We start from the raw sequence: 20,984 nt of genomic DNA on the forward strand, positions 1-20,984 counted from the left end.
ATATATATACATATATATATATATATATATATATATATATATATATATATATACATATATATATATCCCGCTTCTCCTATTTCAAATTCTCCTCAAGTCACACTTTGTTAATGCTAATTTATACAAATTCTTAAACCTGTGTTCCTTACATTGTTTGAATTAGTTTTTTTTTAACAACACACTGAAATTGTAGAGCGTCTCTGACACATGGATGAATGAAAACGTAACCGCATGCACCGTAATAAAATACTAGCCCGCGTCATGTAAAAGTCATAGAACACGTCGTGGCAATATAATCATGACAATATTAAATTTATTGTTAACTTGAAATTAATATTCAACCACAAATGGTTTTAACTAATCATTGCATCCGATTTTTCTTGTCTTTAAGGTTTCCCACCCAATGTCTGGAGCTCATCAATAATTTATATGCTCCTCATACATATGAATGATGTCACCGTGGAGGTCCACCAATGGTTGGGCGTGATTTGCCGCTTTGCACCATGTGCTCACACACACTTACCAGCTGCCTGCAACGATGAGGGAATAATAATTTGTTTTAAAAAATCGACATTTTTTTTGCACCTGCCAGGAATAAAACACAAGAGTGAGTATTGGGAATGGATATTTGATGTTGGTGTACCTGACTGGAGTAGATGTGTCTTCTAAATGACCATTGGGAGCAAGATAAAGGGAGCAAAGCATCCTTTTTTTCCCTTTCACGCCCTCGTTGTTCTCAGAGATGCGAGTGCATAAAGTTGGGTGGGCACCCACTGGGCTTGCCAGTCCCCAGTGTGCGTGTATTTGTGTTTGTATGGGGTGGCTTGTGATTTTCCCCTCGCTCGAAAACAAAAGTATCTCACTTGGTCTGGAGGAGATGCAGAAAAAAAGGAGGGGACACTCGAACAGCAGACAACGCGGTTATTTGTTCGCGTGTCATTAGCAGACAGAAAGAAGACGCGGAAGTCTGAAGATGTGGAGAAATATTATTTTAAATTCTACGTTTATTTTGCTTTTCTGAGACGGTTAAGATTTTTTTGCCGACGGTTATCATTTATTTATTTATTGAAATTATCTTTTAAAAAGATGAAATTCCCAATTGAAAACCCGAGAAAACAAGTTAATTGGGACCCCGAACAAGGTCAGTACATACCTAAATATTTTTTTTAAATAACAGTTTTGGATTGATACATATAGTGTTTTTCATATTATTTTTTTTTGTGTGTAATTCTGTCATTTATTTTTCATATATCATTGAATACACTTAATGGACTTGCATACCGGGTAGAAATACTTTTTAACGACAATTTTTTTAATTTGTATTTAATAACGTGATGCGGGAGTGTGGGGAGAAAGCAAGTTAGCATAAACAACCGAAAGCAGTATCAAAACTAAAATATTTAAAATCGGAAAACAGGTAAACTCGCATTCATTGGACATGTAAAATACTCTTGTTTACATTAAAGAGTACGATCCTTTGAAGTTTCGAATCTTGTGTTCACTATCAAGTGACATTTAACTGATAAGATGTAGTTATGTCTTATTTTGTAACCGGAAGTAGTAGCTATTCATTTTTGGTAGTTTTTTTTAATATAGCGAGTCTCAGCTGGTGTGTCTGCAACCGGGAAGGGTGCAAAAATAATTCAAGCAGAATAAAAACAAGGCCTTTTGTTTATACTTCTAACTTTACTTGCTTACTTGAAACTGCAAAACCACCGTTAGGGGTCGAGAATCATCTCAACTACAAATAAATACAATAATTGGGGCAATATTGGTGAATCAATTTCACTCCCAGTTCCAGCAGTTTCATGTTGTTATGGGACTCAGCTTGCTCCCCACGAAGATGAGGCATCAGATGGAAATATGACTTTCCACTCAAGCCTTATTCAATTAGTCACAATCAATAGGAGGCAGAGTTAGTCCCTTGGATTTGAGATGGATGCATACGTCACAAGCAACGTTAATACAATTTATATTATAATACAATACAATGGAAGCTCTAAGGGTGAATGCAACTTCTAAACCAAATGTTCCCACAAGAAATTGTGAACATTGTGTATCACCTGATAAGTTAACAGCTGTAATACTGAGCCAGCAAAACAACTGCAGTAGTGACTCATGGATCAATTACACAGGGGCCTGGGTAAGTATAAAGTACAGTAAAACCCTTCTACCGATGTACTTTAAGTGCATACGGCAGCAAACCTGCTGGCAGCTATCTACTAATTATGGCTACCAGCAGCCAACTCCTGGCTTCAAGTGGTATCATCTCTGGCTACCGTGGACTGCTAACAGTTAGCAGTAGTACTGGCATACTGTTCCCCATGTTAATGCTAATGGCACATTCATTTTAGCAGTGGCACTGAAATCCGCTAACGAGTGTCGGGTTCTAGCAGCTGCCATTACTTTGACAATGAAATACAGCATTCCATCGCATAGCTAACTATGAGCTAGGCATTTAACTTTAGGCTAGAACTAGCAACTGTTATTTGCACTGGCACTGAAGTACTCAATTTGAAGTAGCAATATAACAATGTCTGTGAAATTTTGTAAAATAAAAAAATATACCATTAGAAAAACATGGTATGTGCACGGCAAAAGGATATTGCAGAAAAACATTCCTCAAAACTCAATTTCTAGAATAGAAATAGAAATAGAATAGAAATCCCTTTATTGTCATTGTACTCAAGTGTGCAACGAGATTAGAGGGCTCCCCTCTCCAGTGCAATACAACAATAATACAGACAAATATATAAATTAGATAAATAAAGAAGACAGTGCAATGGAATTCAGTACTGAATAGGGCATATAGAAACACATCACAATGCTGTTTTGCGAGGTTAGGGTGGTCTCGTGTGTGTGTGAGAGTTCAGTATGGAGATGGCTCTCGGAAAGAAACTGTTTCTCAGTCTATTGGTCCTTGATTTGATGCATCTGTAGCGCCTGCCAGAGGGCAACAGGTCGAACAGGTGTGAGTTTGGGTGGGTATTGTCATTGACGATGTTGAGAGCCCTTCTGAGGCACCGGGCGGTGTAGATGTCCGACAGTGGGGGAAGAGGGCAGCCAATAATCCTTTGCGCTGTTTTGACTGTCCTCTGGAGCCTCACTCTGTCCGCCTCAGTGCAGCCGCTGTACCAGGTGGAGACACAGTACGTCAGCAGGCTCTCGATGGACGAGTGGTAGAAGGCCAGCAGCAGCTTCCTGTCCAGGTTGAATTTCCTGAGGACTCTCAGGAAGTGCAGACGTTGGCGGACCTTCTTTACCACTGCTGTGGTGTTGTGACTCCAAGAAAGGTCATCGGAGATCTGTACTCCCAGGAACTTGAACGTGTGGACCCTCTCCACACACACGCCTTCGATGCAGAGGGGGGGCGGCAGCGTCTTGTTCCTCCTGAAGTCGACGACAATCTCCTTTGTTTTGGGACTCATCCAATTTGAAAAATTCTTGGTGCTTTGTACTTAGGGTGAAGTGGCCGTGCAATCAACTTTTGGCATTTTGACAGAAAATGGAAAAATGTTATCCTGTTGCCAATTAAAGCTTGCGACACACTTGTCCGTCAATATGCCGCTAGCGCTAACAGCTACGCAGCGGTGCCCAAGTACAGGGCTCAAGAATCCTGATCCAGGCTATTTTCGATGTCTCTCTCTTCCAATACACCTGCTTCAAATGATTTGCTCCTCAGCAAACTCGAAGATGCCTGATAACCATTCTGATCAGGTATGTTGGAAGAGGGAGAAGAGGACGTTTGAACAATGCGATGAGTTTCCAAACAGACAAATTTCCGAACGTGTCCAAAGATAAACAGCCTGCTAGCTAGTCAACCTGAGGCTAATTTTAATAACTAATGTTGGCGTAGTGGCACTAAAATATTCCATCGTGCAAACTAGCAACATGCTAGTATGTCAACCTGTGGCTAGTGCTAGCCGCTAATATAAGAAGCTAAAACGCGCCAACTTACTGCTAACATCACGCTAGTTTATTTTTATTTACGGCGAATGATAGAAGCTTATGTTAGCAGTGGCATAAAAGTTCCTCAATTTACTGATAATGATGTGCTAGCTAGTCGGTCAACCTGTGGCTAATGTTAGCTGCTAATGCTAGCATTCGCACTGAAAGATTACATCTTACAGCGAATGTTATGTTAACTAGGCAATTTACATATAATAATTTTCAATAAAACAGAATACAATTTATGTCTTCGTAGACTTAGATTCCCGTCATTATGACCTCATCGCACGCATCCCTGAATACTGATTCAGGCTCTGTAGTTTTCTGCTGCTTCATTCTCAAAGTTGTCATTTATTTTGTGTTCTAAAAATAGCCTGCTGCTATCATTACGGAGTGTTGTTGAGATGAACAGAAAAATCACTTAGTCCTAATTGATTCAGTCATCCAACAAGGATGAACTAACAAGATTCATAAGTGCTGTGAGAGTGTACGTGACGCTTCCTGGACGTCCTTGACGCATCGCGCTATTGTGCGCGTGCGTTTGCGATCGTGTGCGTGTGTGAGTGCGCGCGCGCGTGTGCGCGTCTAAAAATGTGTGCACGTGTCACATCACACATCAGCGAGTCGGTGCCTTCAAACAAAAAGATCGCCTCCCTGGAACAAACCTCATTCGCACTCTTGCGCTCCGCATCTTTGTGACTGTCATATTTGTTTCGAGGAGTTGGTTGGGTATGGGACATAAATCCAAAATAATGAATAACTACTCAATATTTGTCCTCTTGATACCTTTTGTAAGATATAGAAAAGCAGCAAGGAAGGCTTTTAAACTCTCTTAACGATCTTACAAGCATAAAAGTAATTTAACACCTGTTTAATAAATAGAAATAAAACAAAAACAAAGTAAAAGTGCCCAAAATATCATCGCTACATCCTTTTCAAAGCACATAAGGAACAACGAACGGGGTTGTTTAGCATTTTTATCTGTCATACAAGCGTAAAAAGAAATTAACCATGCAAGGTAAAACTAAATCAGATTAAAGTAAAAGTACCATAATTACCTTATTGGCCCGTCATCCCAAGTCAAGTATATGAGTAGCACTCTCTGATCAATGTAATATTCATGTATGTATTTTTTCACCTAAGGCATCAAAAGTCTGGAAATTTTCTTAATCTAATGGAATCTTGTAAAAGATGATGCATGTTTTCTTCTACATTAACGATGTAGGCAACACCCCACAGGCTTCTGAGGTTCCCTTCCGCGTGACTAATGGCTTTGATGCGCAGCGCCTAAAACCCATTCCTCAAATGGCTAGACGATTTAAAGGTTGCCTTTGTTATCGGCCGTTCCGGGCCAGATGACAATAGAGGAAAATTTATCGACACGCATCGACCACAAGCTGTCCTCTTTTTCAAGTTTTGAGCTACCGCAGTAATAAAAGTATTATTACACCAAAAAGGTTCCTTAAAAATGAATCTCTTATATTAATTATTTTGGTCTGGAGTCTGGACCACCCAACTTAATCTTTTCCTGTAATATTTTCCAGTGGCGGTCCAGAGCAACTTGGTCCCTCCCAAGAAGGCCCAGTCGGGCATGGTGAAGTCCAGCCTGGTCCAGGCTAGCGTGGCCACCATGCAGAACCCGATGGGCTGTGAGCACAAAGCCAACGGCCACTGCACCCTGCCTCGCCTGTCCATCTCGTCGCGCTCGGCCAGTGTGGTGGCCAGCTTGGACACCGGCTGCGACGGCTCGCTGGCAGCTCTGCACTCGGTCATGAAGTGGAAGACCGTGCTGGCCGTGTTCATCGTGGTGGTCCTGTATCTGGTGTGTGGGGGTCTGGCGTTTAGGGCGCTGGAGCAGCCCTTTGAGAGCGACCAGAAGACCAGCATCACTCTGGAGAAGGCTTCCTTCCTGGCAAGACACTCGTGTGTAACGCCCGACGAGCTGGAGGCTCTCATCAAGGTGAGTTGATGAGAGCGATTTTATAAATGGCCATCGGCGGGGTTAATTGGGTGATTAGTCCCGGTTTCATTGGCTGGTCACGTCCCCTGGAGATTTACGGCGGCTGAATCGTTTATGTGCAGAATGTCCTCAGTAAAAAGGAAGCCTTCAATCTCGACTTCCATTATGTTAACGGCTGCGTTTTGGGTGACGAGAATGATCGCACGCCTCTGTGCGGCAATTTGTATTTAGGCAAAGGTGAGATGTATTATTTTGATTATTTCTTTCTTTGTTAGTCTGATTACACAAAAAAAAGACCTCACTAATTTTTCAAAAACGCAGTCGAAGGATTTATCATTCCACTCAGAATGAAAAATGGCCGTCAGCCTTATCCATGCACCAGGAAATAGCCTGATCCCGAGTTACATGTTCTGTCACCACAATTCTGACGATGACGCTTAATATTGGTTAACTGTCTTCCACTAATTATCATAACAATTTCCAGATTTTCTTTATTTCACGAACCGACAAGCGATGGTGTGGCAAGTCTTATCATCGGACTTCGGTTGTGTGCAGTTCGATTATTCCTCCGCTTACATCCTTCAGGTGGCATATTTGCACGCTATCTGGGGGATTGCTATGACATTCATTTATGTCATCATTTTTGCCAATTCATTTCTTCCTGTGACATTTTAGCTTGGCGACAGCTTGTAGGCCTGAGATACCCGAGGTATGCAGTTCCCAGTTTTGCGATGGACCTTTTCTTGGAAACGTTGCTTGAATTTGATATATTTTGTTGCTGGTTGACAACCAGTAGAAGTGTATTAAATTTCCATTGCACAAAATAAACTGATAATCATGGCATTAATTTGTAAAAAAGTTTTTTATTTTTTATTTTTTTTTTCGGAGTGGTCGTACTGTTAAAAAGAAGTAAACATAACTAGCAACGCAGTCCTCCAACCGAAACTCAAATCAATGCGATACAACACATAACGCTCCGTGACACTTCACATATGTTGACAACTTATGGTAAACATTGTTACATAACACAACATAAAAGTCATCCGTGGGGAGGAAAGGTTAGATAGCCGTCGATCCTTCGTGAAGCATTGCGTGAATGTGAACAACTGGCATTTAAAGTTCAGCCTCTGGGGACTGATCAGGTGTTTATTAGAATGAAGATGTTTATCTGAGAATAGACCAACCGCGTCTCTATGGAACGGAAAAAGGTCACGATCCAAAGCATACCACATCATGTGCCAGCCAAGCAGTCATCCGTCGACCTATATTCAGTCAAGTGGGATTTGAAAGACAGCTCACACACACCTTACACGACTTTTTTTTTTTTTTTTGGTGCGAAATGTGTTATACTTGAGCAGCACTCACTTCGTTTTATGAACCTTGCGACCTTTTACCCGTAGTTTCATAAAAGATCGAGTCAAAGTCAATGCGGCAGTAAAAGAAATTTTGCAGTCTATTATATGTATTGTTTTTCTCTCGCTCTCTCTCGTTCTCGCTCTCTCGTTTTGGTTGAATTGCTACCCACCCGTTATTATGCAAATTTAGGAGCAGATTCAGTGTAAGGTTTTATGTCAGATTTTCACTTTTTTAACTGTCACAAAACAGTAAGTATTAAAAAAAGAAAGATAAAAAATGGTGAGTTTGATGCTAGTCATTTAGTTACATGCTACTTAGCAGATGTCTTCTGAAAGTATTTAACGTAATTATCGTGAATTAATTGTGCTGCTTGTATTCAACGACGCAGCCCGATGCTTATTTACGGTTCCACATATTCCCACATTTACTTCCTTGTGCATTGTTGCCCTGATTTTGTGAAGAAAAATGCAGGTATAATTGCGTTTTCAAATTATTGTTATTCCACAATAACTTTAACTATTTGCATGTTAAACACTTCTAAGAGAGCAACAATTTACTTGGAAGAAAATGGTTTGATTCCAAAAATCTTTGCCTGTATTTCACCTCAAAATGACGTGTTGGGCGTTGAGATTGACACCTTAATTCAGTTTTTCAAAATAAGTTTTAAGAGCAGTTTTTTATCAGTTTTAGTATTAGTTTTAGTTTATTTTATATACGGCATATTTGTGGAGTGCAATTGCATTAAAGTAAAGTACAATTTCCAAACAACTATTCAACCGTCCTTCTTCCGTATATGTATATGGAAATTTAGGACAACAAATTCTAGATAGTTTTAAACCTGTTTCAGTCAGCTACCTGGAAGGAAACCAGAATTCCTTACAAATTGTAGAGCGAGAACCTCAAACTGCGAAACAGACGTGCTAATCACGAGTCCGCCATGCTCCTTTGAATCATATCCTTCCAGAAAATTCTGATGGTATTCAACTGTAATATGCTCTCACTTCTTCGACTAATAATAAAAATAATTACGCCCCCTTGACATCCTCTTAAACTTGGAATAACCCCGACGACGAGGGAACCGAGCACATGCAGTGGCCCACTTTCCGCTAGAACAGTTTTGTTAACATCTTGAGCACTGGTGAATTTTGGTCTGTCTCTCCATATATAAATATATATATATTTTTTACACTCCATGCCCACCCACACACGCAAGCATCCATCCCTCTTCCTTACTATCCTCAGTCTCACAACGAGATGCTCGCCAGAGTTTGTGGAAATCGATGAGAGCATCTCGTGAAAGGCAGGGGTAGGAAATGAAAACCTTTAGCGTGTTGTGTTAGGCAAAGGGGGAGTCCGGAGGGAATCAATTATTCATCGTGCACGGTAGGAGTGGGAGAGCTCCTGCGGTGCCGGGAGCACCGGGCCGGCAAATGAGCCCATTTGGGAAACGCGTGAGGATATAGAACACCAGCAATGAAAGCTAACAAGCTAAACATCAGCAGGAAGTGAAAGCTAACAGGCTATTTGCTAACTAATGGCTTTCAAGCGCTGAAGGAATGATTACACCTAATTAAAGCCGCAACTAAAGATCCTGGCATCCTATTTTTTTTCTTGGCAAATTCTCCAAATGATCCTCAAGCTGACACGATGCTCCACCCACATGAGGTGCCGTAGTCCAGTGGTTTGTCAAACGTTTAACGCCAAGTACCACCTAAAAAAAAAAATACAGTAGTGTGCTAAGCTCATGTGTTCATCAAAAAACGGGGCGGTGGCTATATACTTTAAAAATATTTGTAATTTATCGTAAGCCACTTTTACAATATGCATTATTTTAAATCTAGCATTGTGCTTAACTGTTGAAAATAATAATAATAATTATAATAATAATAATAATGATTCAATATCATTTTATGTCTAATAATAGTTAAATAATAAATACAATCTTAAAAAAAATGAGAATTGCTGTCATTGGCAAAAAACAAAACAAAACAACAGAGCAATTTGCTGTAGAATCGTCCATCTTTTTAAATTCATCACTACCTGTCCCCAGCCCTAAAATTTGCCGTCCGGCCGGGCCCGCGGGCCGTACCTTTCCGACCCCAGGACGGACTGCCCCGCTCTGTTAAATACATATAAAACACACTGCTTTAATTAAGAAACATGAAGATGTCCATCACCACAAGTATCGGTTTCAGTAACGGTTCATAACTACTGCTACGTCGATGCTAGCTTTGCTAGCCCACCTAAAGCGTTTCACAATGTGTTAGCATTTAGCGTGTGAGATATTATAGGGCTAAGTTACGTGGTTTGGTGAAATACAATAATGTGTATTTCTTTTTGTTTCATGTTAAACTTCACGTGGAGTGGCAATAAATAACTCGAAGCTAGCACACTGGCCATATTTCTTGAAGAATTGTTTTTGCTACGCCTCCGTGCCATCCGCCTCTGTGGATATATCTGAATCCGAATACCAGGCCGTGCTGCTGCTCCATTGAAGGTTCCATCATCAATGTGTTTGTGTTCTTTCAGCAGTGTAGCGTGGGGGCGACTCATTCATGTCAGTCTTTTTTTTTGTGGGGGCGTTTGGAAGACAGCCTCAGGAAGAAGAATGGCTTAAAAAAAATAAAATAATAATAATCATTGACAGACTCTCAAATGCCTGTGCCGCCATGTTTGCTCTTTCAGCATCCACCTACCCGCTGTGAGCGTCCCCCACATTGCCCATCCTTATAATTACCGCTGCCAAACGTGCTGTGGCACAATGTGACGCCGTGCCATTACGTACAGGCTGCATTTAGTGATGAGTCACGATTCCGCACACCTGCAGCACCATTACGTCACCGCACGTAGACGATTTTTTTTTCGGATGTTGTAATACCCTCACCGTCCGCCACAGAAGGCGCACATTTATGAGCATAATGCTCAGTTTTGATTGCGGTATTAATTAGTAGTGGTGTAGCGCTGCACTTTGTTTTATTATAAACTGTAACAAGCCATAGTAATATGAATAAACAATACTTTTATATTTTTACTTGCTAAGAAGATAAAACAGTTAAAGCGCTTTTAAATAACATTATTTTGATTTTGACAAGTAAAAAAAAAAAATATATATATATATATATATACATATATATATATATATATATATATATATATATATATATATATACATATATATATATATATATATATATGTTTTTTTTTTTTTAAATGCATATATCCAAATGTGGTCATTTTTTTTCTAAACTACATACATACTATACAAAAATAATGAAGATAGATAATATGTTTTGGCTTCAAAATACAAAACTATATGTATGTACAGTTTTTTTTCAGTGAAAGCCAAAATTGTTTTTGTTTATTATTATTAAAAAAAATAATAATGAAAAAAAAAATAAAAATCCAATGTACACAAATCTTATAAAAATGAAAATGCTCATGACTGCTTTAAAAAAAACAAACGTGTAATATCTCCAAATATGGGGATTTTTTTTAGGGTGTGTTTTCAAACAACAAAACCAAAATATATCTCACAGGCTCCAAGCAAGAGAGCTGCTGTCTTTTGCATGTTACTTCACAATCTACAAATTGCAGAAACGACGACTATAGTTGAACAAATATTTTAAAAATGACTTTCAGTTCAATGTTGCTGTTTTTTTTTTAAGCCACCCCCCCCCATCATATTGTAAGCCTCTTTTTGTTCCTGACAATCTCACAGCATCCAAGGAGACACTTTTGTTTGGCAGCTATCGGCGTAGCTCAAGCTGGCCAGCATGACGATAAAGACATTAGTGAAAGTACTGCAGTGTTTGGCGGCGTGTCACACTTTTATTTATATATTTATTTTTTATGGAGCAAGCGTCGAAGGGTAAGTTCTCTTGCCGATTGAGCCAGAAAGACATTTTATCCCTCCTGTAACCCTGTGTATGATAAGGCAATGTTTCACTACAAAGAAAAGCCATGGTTTGTGTCGAAAATACCATATTTTAAAATGAAAATGCAATATTTTGATCTAAAAATGCCATGTTTTGATACGGAAATGTTTGAGCGAGTGGCGGCTAACGCTCTGAACTGGTCGCCAGCCAATCGCAAAATGTTTGATACGAAAATTGAATCTTTTCAAATATGTTTCGTAATTATGCGTCTTTAAAACAATCACTCAGCTTCGCCATTTAGTCTCCTTGCTTAATGCTAACGCTAAATAGCATCTTGCGGTGCTATACAGTTGGAACGCAAATGGTGCAGCAGTATAATGATGATGTATTGTGTAGAAAGACAACATAACAGTCAAATATTTTTTATTCTCTGCAAATAACTAATATTAATGCTGTACTGATGAGATGAGAGGAGCCGGTCACTGTGTGACCAAGGCACATCAGAAAAGGTAGCACAGTTGACTAATGCAATGTTCAATTTTTCTCAATTCTATTTTACTTGATTTTATTTAATAAAATACAAAATTCGGGACAGCTATTTTTTCTAATTAAAATACACATTACAGTATTTTTTGTTGTTTAACAGAGTAATGGAATTTCTATTCAATTCAATATGAAAAGAGGATTTTCAATCTGAGTGTTTTGAGGAACAAAATAGATTATTGAAGCCTGCAAAATCCAAAACGCATTTTACTACAAAATCGCATTGTTTTATCATTGTATAAAAATTAAAAAAAAAAAGTGCTATATTACGACAGAAAAAGGCAATTTTTGACACAACATTGCAATGTCCCTCCCCATGCAAAAAAAATATATTTTTCATCCAAAATAAGATTGCCCCCGAAAAACAAGGCAATATTTTTCCCCCCAAAACATGTTTTTATCACAAAAACACAGTCTTTATCCAACAATACGTGCAATGATTTGCCATAAGTGCAACATTCCCACACAGAAATGCACTATATTGCCATGAAAGTGCCGCAGTAACCAACGTTTTACTGCAAAATGCAATTATTTCGCCCTCAAAATTAAAGCACATTGTTCTGCTGCTGTGCAAAAAAACAAAACAAAAAAAAAAACAAACGGGTCCTTCAGGAGTCCTCGTGCCTGCAAAGTGCACGTGCACTATGCAGGATTTTCCACATCTTCAATGCAGCACCGTGTTGGCTGGCAAACAGATGGCTATAAATAGAACAGCTCATAAAATATTCAGACATATTGCAAGGCTATTTATAGCCATTCCACCACTCGGGAAGTAGGTTGTTCGCAGTCTAATTTGATATTTGTTATGGCTTATTAAATTCATCTAAAAAAGGGTGGATGGATTTGACATGAAGTGAAAACAGTGCAGTACTATGAATAGTAGTATGTGCGCCTGAAGTGGTTCGTCAGTCTGCTTTGAAATGTATGTCACGAGAGTAGATGCATATTTCATAATGCAGTCGCTCTTAAAAAGCTTGCACATAATGTGTGGGGGCGGCCCGGAACGAGGGCGCAGTACGTTCAAGGGTGCTATCAAAAGAATTTACCAGCACACAAATGCGGTGTTTTCACAGAAAAGCACAGCATTCAATGCAATGTACTGCCATTAAAACATCATACAGTGGATATAAAAAGTCTACACACCCCACGTTATCAGGTTTTTGTTCTTTTCGGTTTGTCAGAAGCACTTTACATGGTGGGTGATCGGGGCTGATTCCCATCGATCATGAGACTGAATCCGATTGGGTAATCTGAACACAGCAACGTCCCCAGAAATTAAAGGTGTGTGCACAAATCTGCAACCTCATTACGTCAGTTGCTTACTTTTATTTTCCTTTTCAAAATTTTTCTTTTTTTTCTTAAATTCAGTTGTTTGTGTTTCAGGTCAAATTAACGATGGAAAAAGTTTTGATTGAATTTTTGGGATTTTTTTTTTACTTAACTTGGTCTCATTTGCGGTGGGTAGACTTTTCATTTGTATTAGCACAAGAAGCCATCGTTTTGCCTCAGAAAGCAGCGGTTTGCAATGAAATTGTCATATTTGAATTAAATATTCCATATTTTACCACGTAAATGTGGCATATTGCTGCAAAGCAGTTGTTTTCCGCAAAATTATTTTGCAACTAATTATGTATGCTCCCCCACCCCCCAAAAATGAGTGTTGAGCCAAAAATAGAAGATAGACAAATAGAATTATTTTGCATTGCCACAAAACCACAAAATGTTGCCGAAAAAAAAAAGAAAATTTAACTGAAAAAAAAACAAAACGTATTTTGCCACAATTTATTTATTTATTTATTTATTTGCAAGATTGAATTTTAACTCCAAAAAGACAAAAAGTCTAAATCAATGTCTTCGTCAAAAAGGCACTCTATTACAATTTGAACACAGTATTTTATTTTATTTTTTTTTCACAAAAACACATTCTTTCCCTCAGAAAAACAATAGTTTAGAATTTAGACATCAGAGCTAATTTCTCCATTTCTCCTTTCTCTTTTCTGGTTATACCAACACTGGAAGACTTTTTGAATAAAACCTGCCTTTTGATCACGCCACCGGGAACATTGGCTCATGCACAGCGTCGTCTGAGTTGTCTTTTTAAATCCGAGGCAAGAGACAAAGTGCACGTTGCCATGGAGACAGGAAAACAAAGAATTCACACAAAACAGTGGTGAGCGAGAAAGAGAGCAGATGGAGATTTTATGGAGCCGTAATGAAGCACAAGCATGAATAATGTCACATTGAATGTAAAGCTGCAATGTGTGTTTTATTTTTTTCCGATGCAGAACAGTGATAAAAATGCAGGATGTAGTTTGTAGTTTGCGTGGACATAAGATGACATGCATAGTAAATAAAAATGAAAGTATTTTTTTGCGTGTGTTTGCAGCATTCCATCGACGCTGTGAGTGCTGGGGTGAGTCCAATCGGCGACACCTCCTACAACTCCAGTTATTGGGACCTGGGCAGCGCTTTCTTCTTTGCCGGAACCGTCATCACCACCATCGGTAACTTAACAACATCCCCCTTCTGGATAACATATTTCAACTCTGAAAAATTTTGTATTTTGCCACAAAAAGGCTATGTCTTGCTCCTTCCTATAAAGTGATGGTGGTGCTTCAAAAGTGCCATATTTTATCAAAAAGTCAGTGTATTGCCACCAATTAATATTTAATACATGGTAAATAAGCACAGAAATGCTATTTGGACACAAAAACATTATTTTATAAAGAAATTTGTTGTCGCCCAAAAAAGCAGGTTCTATTAATTTTAAATAAATAAAAAAATAATTTCGTGAAATATATACTTTTTAATTACTAATTTTCTCCGCAAAAAAAAAAAACGCTTTGCTCAACTTGTCAATGCATGGCGATTTTCTTTTTTTTTTTTTTTTAAATCTTTGAAAGTCTTAATTCTCGTAACGTTTGAACTTGTTTAATGTAAAACGCCACTTTACCGTTTTCAACAAAGCCTGAAAGGTAAAAACAAGCACTTGTTTCTCACATCTTGCATTTTTTTTCTCTCATATTGCAATGTTTATTCTTGTAATGTTTCAACTCTCTCTTTATGTAACCTTATTTATTTATTTATTCTTTTTTTTTTTTTTTACTGCAAAGCAGTACAGATCAGATGAATTTGTTTTAGGATTCGGTCGGAAATCCGGATTATCGTTATAAACAAAGTCATTGTTATCGAACATAGTGAGAGAGACAAATTTTTCTTCTCCTATGAGGACAATTTAATTACCGATTTTCTGTGGTCTGACTTCGGCCTGACCCTTTTCTCCAGGAACGTTACATAAGGGCTTCTATTGACGATGTTGCGTAAGGGCATCATCTTAGTCTTAATGTTCGACAACCTCCTCATTTCCTCCCTTTGGACCACCTTTCGATGTCCTTATTAAGGTTTGATTACGTTTTATCAGCTTGTCAGCAAGGCCAAATTCAATGATGCCAAGGCAGAATCTTGTTTTCATTTCTTTGAATATATCAAAATGGTAGTTTGCAATTTTTGATGTGTCTACAGGTTATGGAAACATCGCTCCCAGCACGGAGGGCGGGAAGATCTTCTGCATTCTTTATGCTATTTTCGGTATTCCTCTTTTTGGTTTCCTGTTGGCCGGGATCGGAGATCAGCTGGGGACTATCTTTGTGAAAAGTATTTTGAGAGTGGAGAAGATCTTCAGGGTGAGTTGCAAGATATTGACGAAACATTCTACTGTTTGGCTTGAGTGATGCCTCCATTACTCTGACAGCGTTCTTTGGCCATTGCTCCCCCCGGCAGCAAAAACACAAACAGATCAGCCAGACGAAGATCCGGGTGACGTCCACCATCCTCTTTATTTTTGCCGGTTGCATCGTGTTTGTCACCGTTCCTGCTGTCATCTTTAAACACATTGAGGGCTGGACCACGCTGGAGGCCATTTACTTTGTCGTCATCACTCTCACCACAGTGGGGATCGGCGACTATGTGGCGGGTTGGTATTCAACCTGACGTGTGCTCGCAATCATCAAGAGCATCTTGACTGATTGTTTTGTTTTTTTTTGCTTCCAGGCGGAAACCGCAGAATTGACTACATGAAGTGGTATAAGCCATTGGTGTGGTTCTGGATCCTGGTGGGTTTGGCCTACTTTGCCGCCGTCCTCAGCATGATCGGAGACTGGCTTCGAGTGCTGTCCAAGAAGACCAAAGACGAGGTAGGGTTCTTTCGATGACATGTTCACCACACCTGAGGACAAAAGTATTATGAGCTTGGTTTCTGGTCGCTTGTCCCCTGCGATTAAAAATCCATCAGCCCAGTTTCGCCAATAGTCAACTACGATGGAAACATCTCGTAGTGTAGATGCTTCGGATTGGTCTGCTCTCAGATTTTTCTCAGGAATTCACTCTGGAGCGATTGATTCCACAAAGTGCTTTTCAAACTTTCCCAGGTTGCTGCTCATGCAGCCGAATGGAAGGCGAACGTACGAGCTGAGTTCCGGGAAACGCGGCGGCGGCTGAGCGTCGAGATCCATGACAAGCTCCAGCGGGCCGCCACCATCCGCAGCATGGAGCGCCGCCAGCTTGGTCTGGAACAGCGGGCCCACTCTTTGGACATGCTGTCGCCTGAGAAGAGGGCTGTTTTTGCCAGTCTGGACACGGGCCGCTATAAAACCTCTTCCCAGGAGAGCATCGATACAAAGCTAAACAACCTGCGGCTGAAGGGCGCCTGCGAGAACTACGAGCACCGCAGCGTTGAGCAGATGCCGCAGACAGCGTCCTCGTCGGAGGAGAATCTCTTCAATCTGCGCTTTGGCACTCTCACCAAGCTGGCCAGGCGCAGCAAGAACCGCGAAATCCGGAGAAACATCCCTGGCGATTCTCGACGGGCCAGCGTCGGCGTCGGCAATGGCAACACTATGGTTGACGAAGAACGGGGTGAGGGAGAGGAAGAAGATTGCGAGCTGGATGAGGAAACCCAGGAGCGAAAAGAGAGAAACACCAGTTTGACAAACCTGTCACAGTTTTCTACGGATCGCTCCAAGTTGAACGGGTGCATACCGGAACTGTCTAAACACCAGGATGATTAGGTGTTCTTTGGAGAAATTCATCTGATGGACAGATAAAGACTATTAGTAGGAGTCTACTCATGCCCCTTGATGCATAGTCCAGAATAATCAATTGGAAGAATTTCTGGACTCCAAGGAGCATTTGTACCTCAACCAGTTCTTAAAAGAACCAGAATGTTTCGCTGTTCTGTAGAGAAACTCATCAGATGGAGGGACATTGACTGAGCACCTTCCCGCTTCATGAGGTACCCCGCAAGAATTGTACCTCACAGATCATTTCTGAACTCCAGAAGATCCAAGGTGAACGTTCACATACCAGAACTGTGAAAAACCAGACCGCTTAGCTGCTTGCTCAAGGAAAGCACCAGACAAAGTTTTATAGACTGTCTGAAAGATTCCACTCCTGCCCTTCAAACTGCAACCTAGAAGAACTTAACCCCTTTGAGAATAATAGAAACATAGAAGAATTAAAAACTTCTGGTCTTCTTTATTGGCCCTTCAAGTTGAAGAAGTACATCCCGAAACTGTCCAAAACCAGATTGATTAACTATTCACAGGAGAATCTTATCAGACGGACACATATTCGCTCATCCCTCCAGGTACCATCTAAAACTGTGGTAGGGCACTCCGGTTCCAGGAGAACCATATCCTGCCTGTTTCAGATCCCTCCCTACTCCAAAAACACCCGATTCAAGCGATCAGCACATCCACAAGCTCTGGAGAAGCCTGAAACGAGTCCTAATTATCTCAATCAGGTGTGTTTGGAGTAGGGCGAGGTCTAAAACAGCCAGGATATGGCTCTCCAGGAACTTAAAAGAATGGTACCCCATTGGGATATATTTCTCGACTTCATGGAGCGCTCCAAGGTTTGCGTACCAGAACTGTCATAAACCAAAACAATGAAACGGTTACTAGAAAACCCATCTGACAAAGTGATTTTCCGAAGGAGTCCTCTCCAGCCTCTCAATGTACAATCTAAAAGAATTGTACCCCGATACCTGGACTCCAAGGTCGATGTGTGTTGCTCTCCACAAAGTCTGGTACAAGTCACAGGTGAGTCTCTCATCCCACTGGCGAGCCTTTGCAGCGTCTTCATTTTCGCAGCAGTCCACGGGCATGTCGAAGAAATGTGCCTTTTCCGTTTTCCTCAGTTCGCTTGGAGCTGCTCCCGGGAATTTCTGTCATGGTGCCATAAAATCACGGGACGCGAAACCTGTTGCCCAAAAAAACAAAGCAAAACTGAGAAGACTGTAGTCTCAATACCTCATTGCAACTGTTTTTTTTTTCTTTGGCTATCATCACGGTGTTAGCTAGCTAGCTAGCTTGCGCCTTCTCAATAATGTTATAAAAAACAACTTGGACATGTCAATGCAAATCATCATCCAGCTTGGAGGTGGGTTATCGATTGCCGCTTTATTGTATGGTGGTAAAGGCCTTGGATCACCAAACACACTTTAAGTGACTGTAAACCACATCATGCTAATCAGCAATCGCGCATGGAGTTGTGTTCTTAAAATGCAATGCACTTCTCTCGCATTTGTGGGGGAAAGAAATCCGGATTGTTCGGCACTTACTTTTTTGTAACACCACATTTTTGTACTCACCAAGCATGTTTTTGCAGATTTTAAATAATTTCTTTTCGACATCAGTGGGACACTTGTGTTGTTGGTCATTTCATCCCGAATACTCAAATTCACCGATACGTGTAATATCGGACCTGGGATTGGTATGATAATCAATAACGGATCATCAAAAGTGAGTGTTCACTACTATGTTGACTTTATTTGGTACTTCTTACCGAAGGTTAATGGAAAATAACAGTTGAGTGATTAATTGGTTCATCAAGGAACACAATTTACAACCCATCCCAATACATTTAAAATCTATTTACATGGTACAAAAGGTTTTTGTTAATCCTGCAGAACACATCTCAATGTGTCCTAAAATGGATTATTGGCATTTTAAAAGGGCGATTTTACTAAGAAATGGGCTCGATGGTTATAACCTCTTCATGACCATGACTTGTGATGATTTGATATGTGTTGAAAAGTTCACGTTAACTGTATCCAGTGCCTTTTTTTGAAGATAATAAATATGGCAAAAGAAATGCAGTCGTCTTCTCCTTACATTTGCGTCTCAAATGACAGCTTGGATTCTTGTGTTGGACTTCTAAAATTTCAACAACAGTCACACGGTGAAGCCTATTCTATAAATCCACCTGGTGAAAATTGCAAATTAAAAAAAATAAAATAAAAGAAATATATACTTTTATTTTGCTTTTCCCTTATGTTGGAATCTGAATCAATCTGTAAAGTTTTGTTTTTTTTTTATTATATTTTTAGGAAAAAAAAGTCTCAATCTCATGAGGAAAAAAGTAAAAAAAATAGTTTTCTTCCACAAAATATTAAAATAATCCCCACGATCCCAGTTTTCTATTTTAACATTAAAAAAAAGTTGCAATCTTTAAAAGGATGAGTACTCTTTGACTCAAGAAGAAATCAATTTTGCCGGCATAAAAAAAATGCAATTCTAAAACATTTTTTGTTGAAATTACATCAGAAGAAATTGAGGAAAATGTTTTATGATAAATCAAAACTTTTTCACAAAAGCTTTTTACCCCCAAGAAAGAAAAGTGATTAAAATAAAATCTTTCAAGATTTTTTTTTTAAAAGTCATACTTTGACAAAAGACATTTTCTTTCAAATATAATGCATATTTATTATAAAAACTAAAATCTAATGAGACTGGCGGAAAAATCTTTTTTTTTTCTATAATAAAGCTAGCTAACAAATGCGATTAAATGCAAACAGTTGGGTTGTATGAGAAATGCATTTCAATTTACTCGGACATCAGTTTCCTTCTGGTAAGTGTTGTGTCTGAGTTATGATCCATGTCAAAGCACATAATGCAAAATGAAATCAAAAGTGACCTTCATACACACTGTATTCATATATGGGAAAATTATATTTTATCTCGTTGCCCATTCTTATTTACCCTTCAACATCAGGAAATACGCACAGGGTGACACTGTAAAGTCATGTCATTCATTCGGCCCCACCCATCCTGAGGGATTAAAAAAAAAAACTCGTTTTTCTTATCTATTGAATATTTTCACATTCTATTCACCTTTTTTTGTTTTTTAAAGGAAACAAGTCATTATGTAATTAAACGTGATTCTGGCGGGCCTGCCTGAGGCCCTTGCATGCCCGCAGTCACGTGCGTCCAAATTTGTGCAGCCAGCTGGCAGCACCACAAAACAAATGAATCAAGCAGCATGAGATGGCTATAAATTGCGTGTGCGTGCGCGTGCGTGTGCGTGTGTGTGTTCATCCAAGGTGGACGTGACACCGCTTTCCTTTGGGTACATCTCTTGCATACACGTTTGCTTCGTGAATTCATCACGACTTGTTTTTGCTGCGCTTACAGTTTGACCTCCCATTTGTTCGGAGTAAGCAAGAAAATATTCTTATCTGTCATGCAAGTGTCATCGACCATTTCAGAATGTTTGCAAATAATGAGAATTTACCAGAAATTAAAACGATGACAAAGACAACTGCATGTAGACAAACAACCATTTATGCTCACACTTCCACCGATAGACATTTTCTTCTTGGGCAACTTTTTTTTTTTTGGGGGGGACTGATAGTCCGATACCAAATGACAGAGCAGCCGAAAGAAGAATATTGATTGGAAATTACACACTACATTGACCCTTGTTATCAACATTGCCGCTGAGCCTTCTTTTAGTTTCTTTACAATAATTAACTTACATTTGCATTGAGTCTAATCAAATTTCTTGTCATTGGATATGCTTGAGTACAGAGCAACAAAATTCACTTAACAGTTATAACCTCGCCAAAGGACATAAAAAAAAAAGGGAGATAGAATGCAGAAGCCTGATGGGCCGCCGGCATCCTGATTTTCTCAGATGAACACGAAAAACATTAGGGAAGGGGTAAAAAAAAAAAAAAAAAGAATGGAAAAGACAATATAACACATGAAAAAAAAACAAGAGTAGAAATGTGAATATAGTTAATTTTCCTAAGAAAAACTGTACATGCAGTGCTGTATAAATTAAAGTACATGAATGAATATCTTCCCATGCGATGAGCTGTTTAAAGAAAGATAACTGGTTTCTTTTCTCTAGAAAAAGTCACAATTCTGGGAAAAAGTCGAATGGATGTGCATAAAAATATGCTTGACATATGAAATCTTGTTCAACCATTTTGCATGTAAAGACTTTACGCTGAACTAATG

At 39.4% G+C, this 20,984-nt stretch overlaps 1 protein-coding gene across 2 annotated transcripts; it reads left to right on the forward strand.

Moving 5' to 3' along the window:
• Positions 1-214: 214 nt before the first annotated feature.
• kcnk10b (potassium channel, subfamily K, member 10b) lies at positions 215-18,789 on the forward strand. Of its 2 annotated transcripts, none has more exons than XM_088314083.1 (7): positions 215-607; positions 5,493-5,908; positions 14,069-14,186; positions 15,205-15,365; positions 15,463-15,655; positions 15,733-15,875; positions 16,110-18,789. In XM_088314083.1, exons 1-7 carry the CDS (start codon positions 430-432, stop codon positions 16,746-16,748), a joined length of 1,848 nt encoding a protein of 615 aa, XP_088170209.1. In that variant the 5' UTR covers positions 215-429; the 3' UTR covers positions 16,749-18,789. The 2 variants fall into 2 exon arrangements, with proteins under 2 accessions (XP_088170209.1, XP_088170216.1); XM_088314090.1 differs by lacking the exon at positions 215-607 and adding an exon at positions 637-1,141.
• The last annotated feature ends 2,195 nt before the right edge of the window (positions 18,790-20,984 follow it).

Source organism: Idiotropiscis lumnitzeri, chromosome 1, assembly GCF_059441095.1.
Source record: "Idiotropiscis lumnitzeri isolate Australia: NSW breed Sydney's pygmy pipehorse chromosome 1, RoL_Ilum_1.0, whole genome shotgun sequence".
Taxonomy (NCBI): domain Eukaryota; kingdom Metazoa; phylum Chordata; class Actinopteri; order Syngnathiformes; family Syngnathidae; genus Idiotropiscis; species Idiotropiscis lumnitzeri.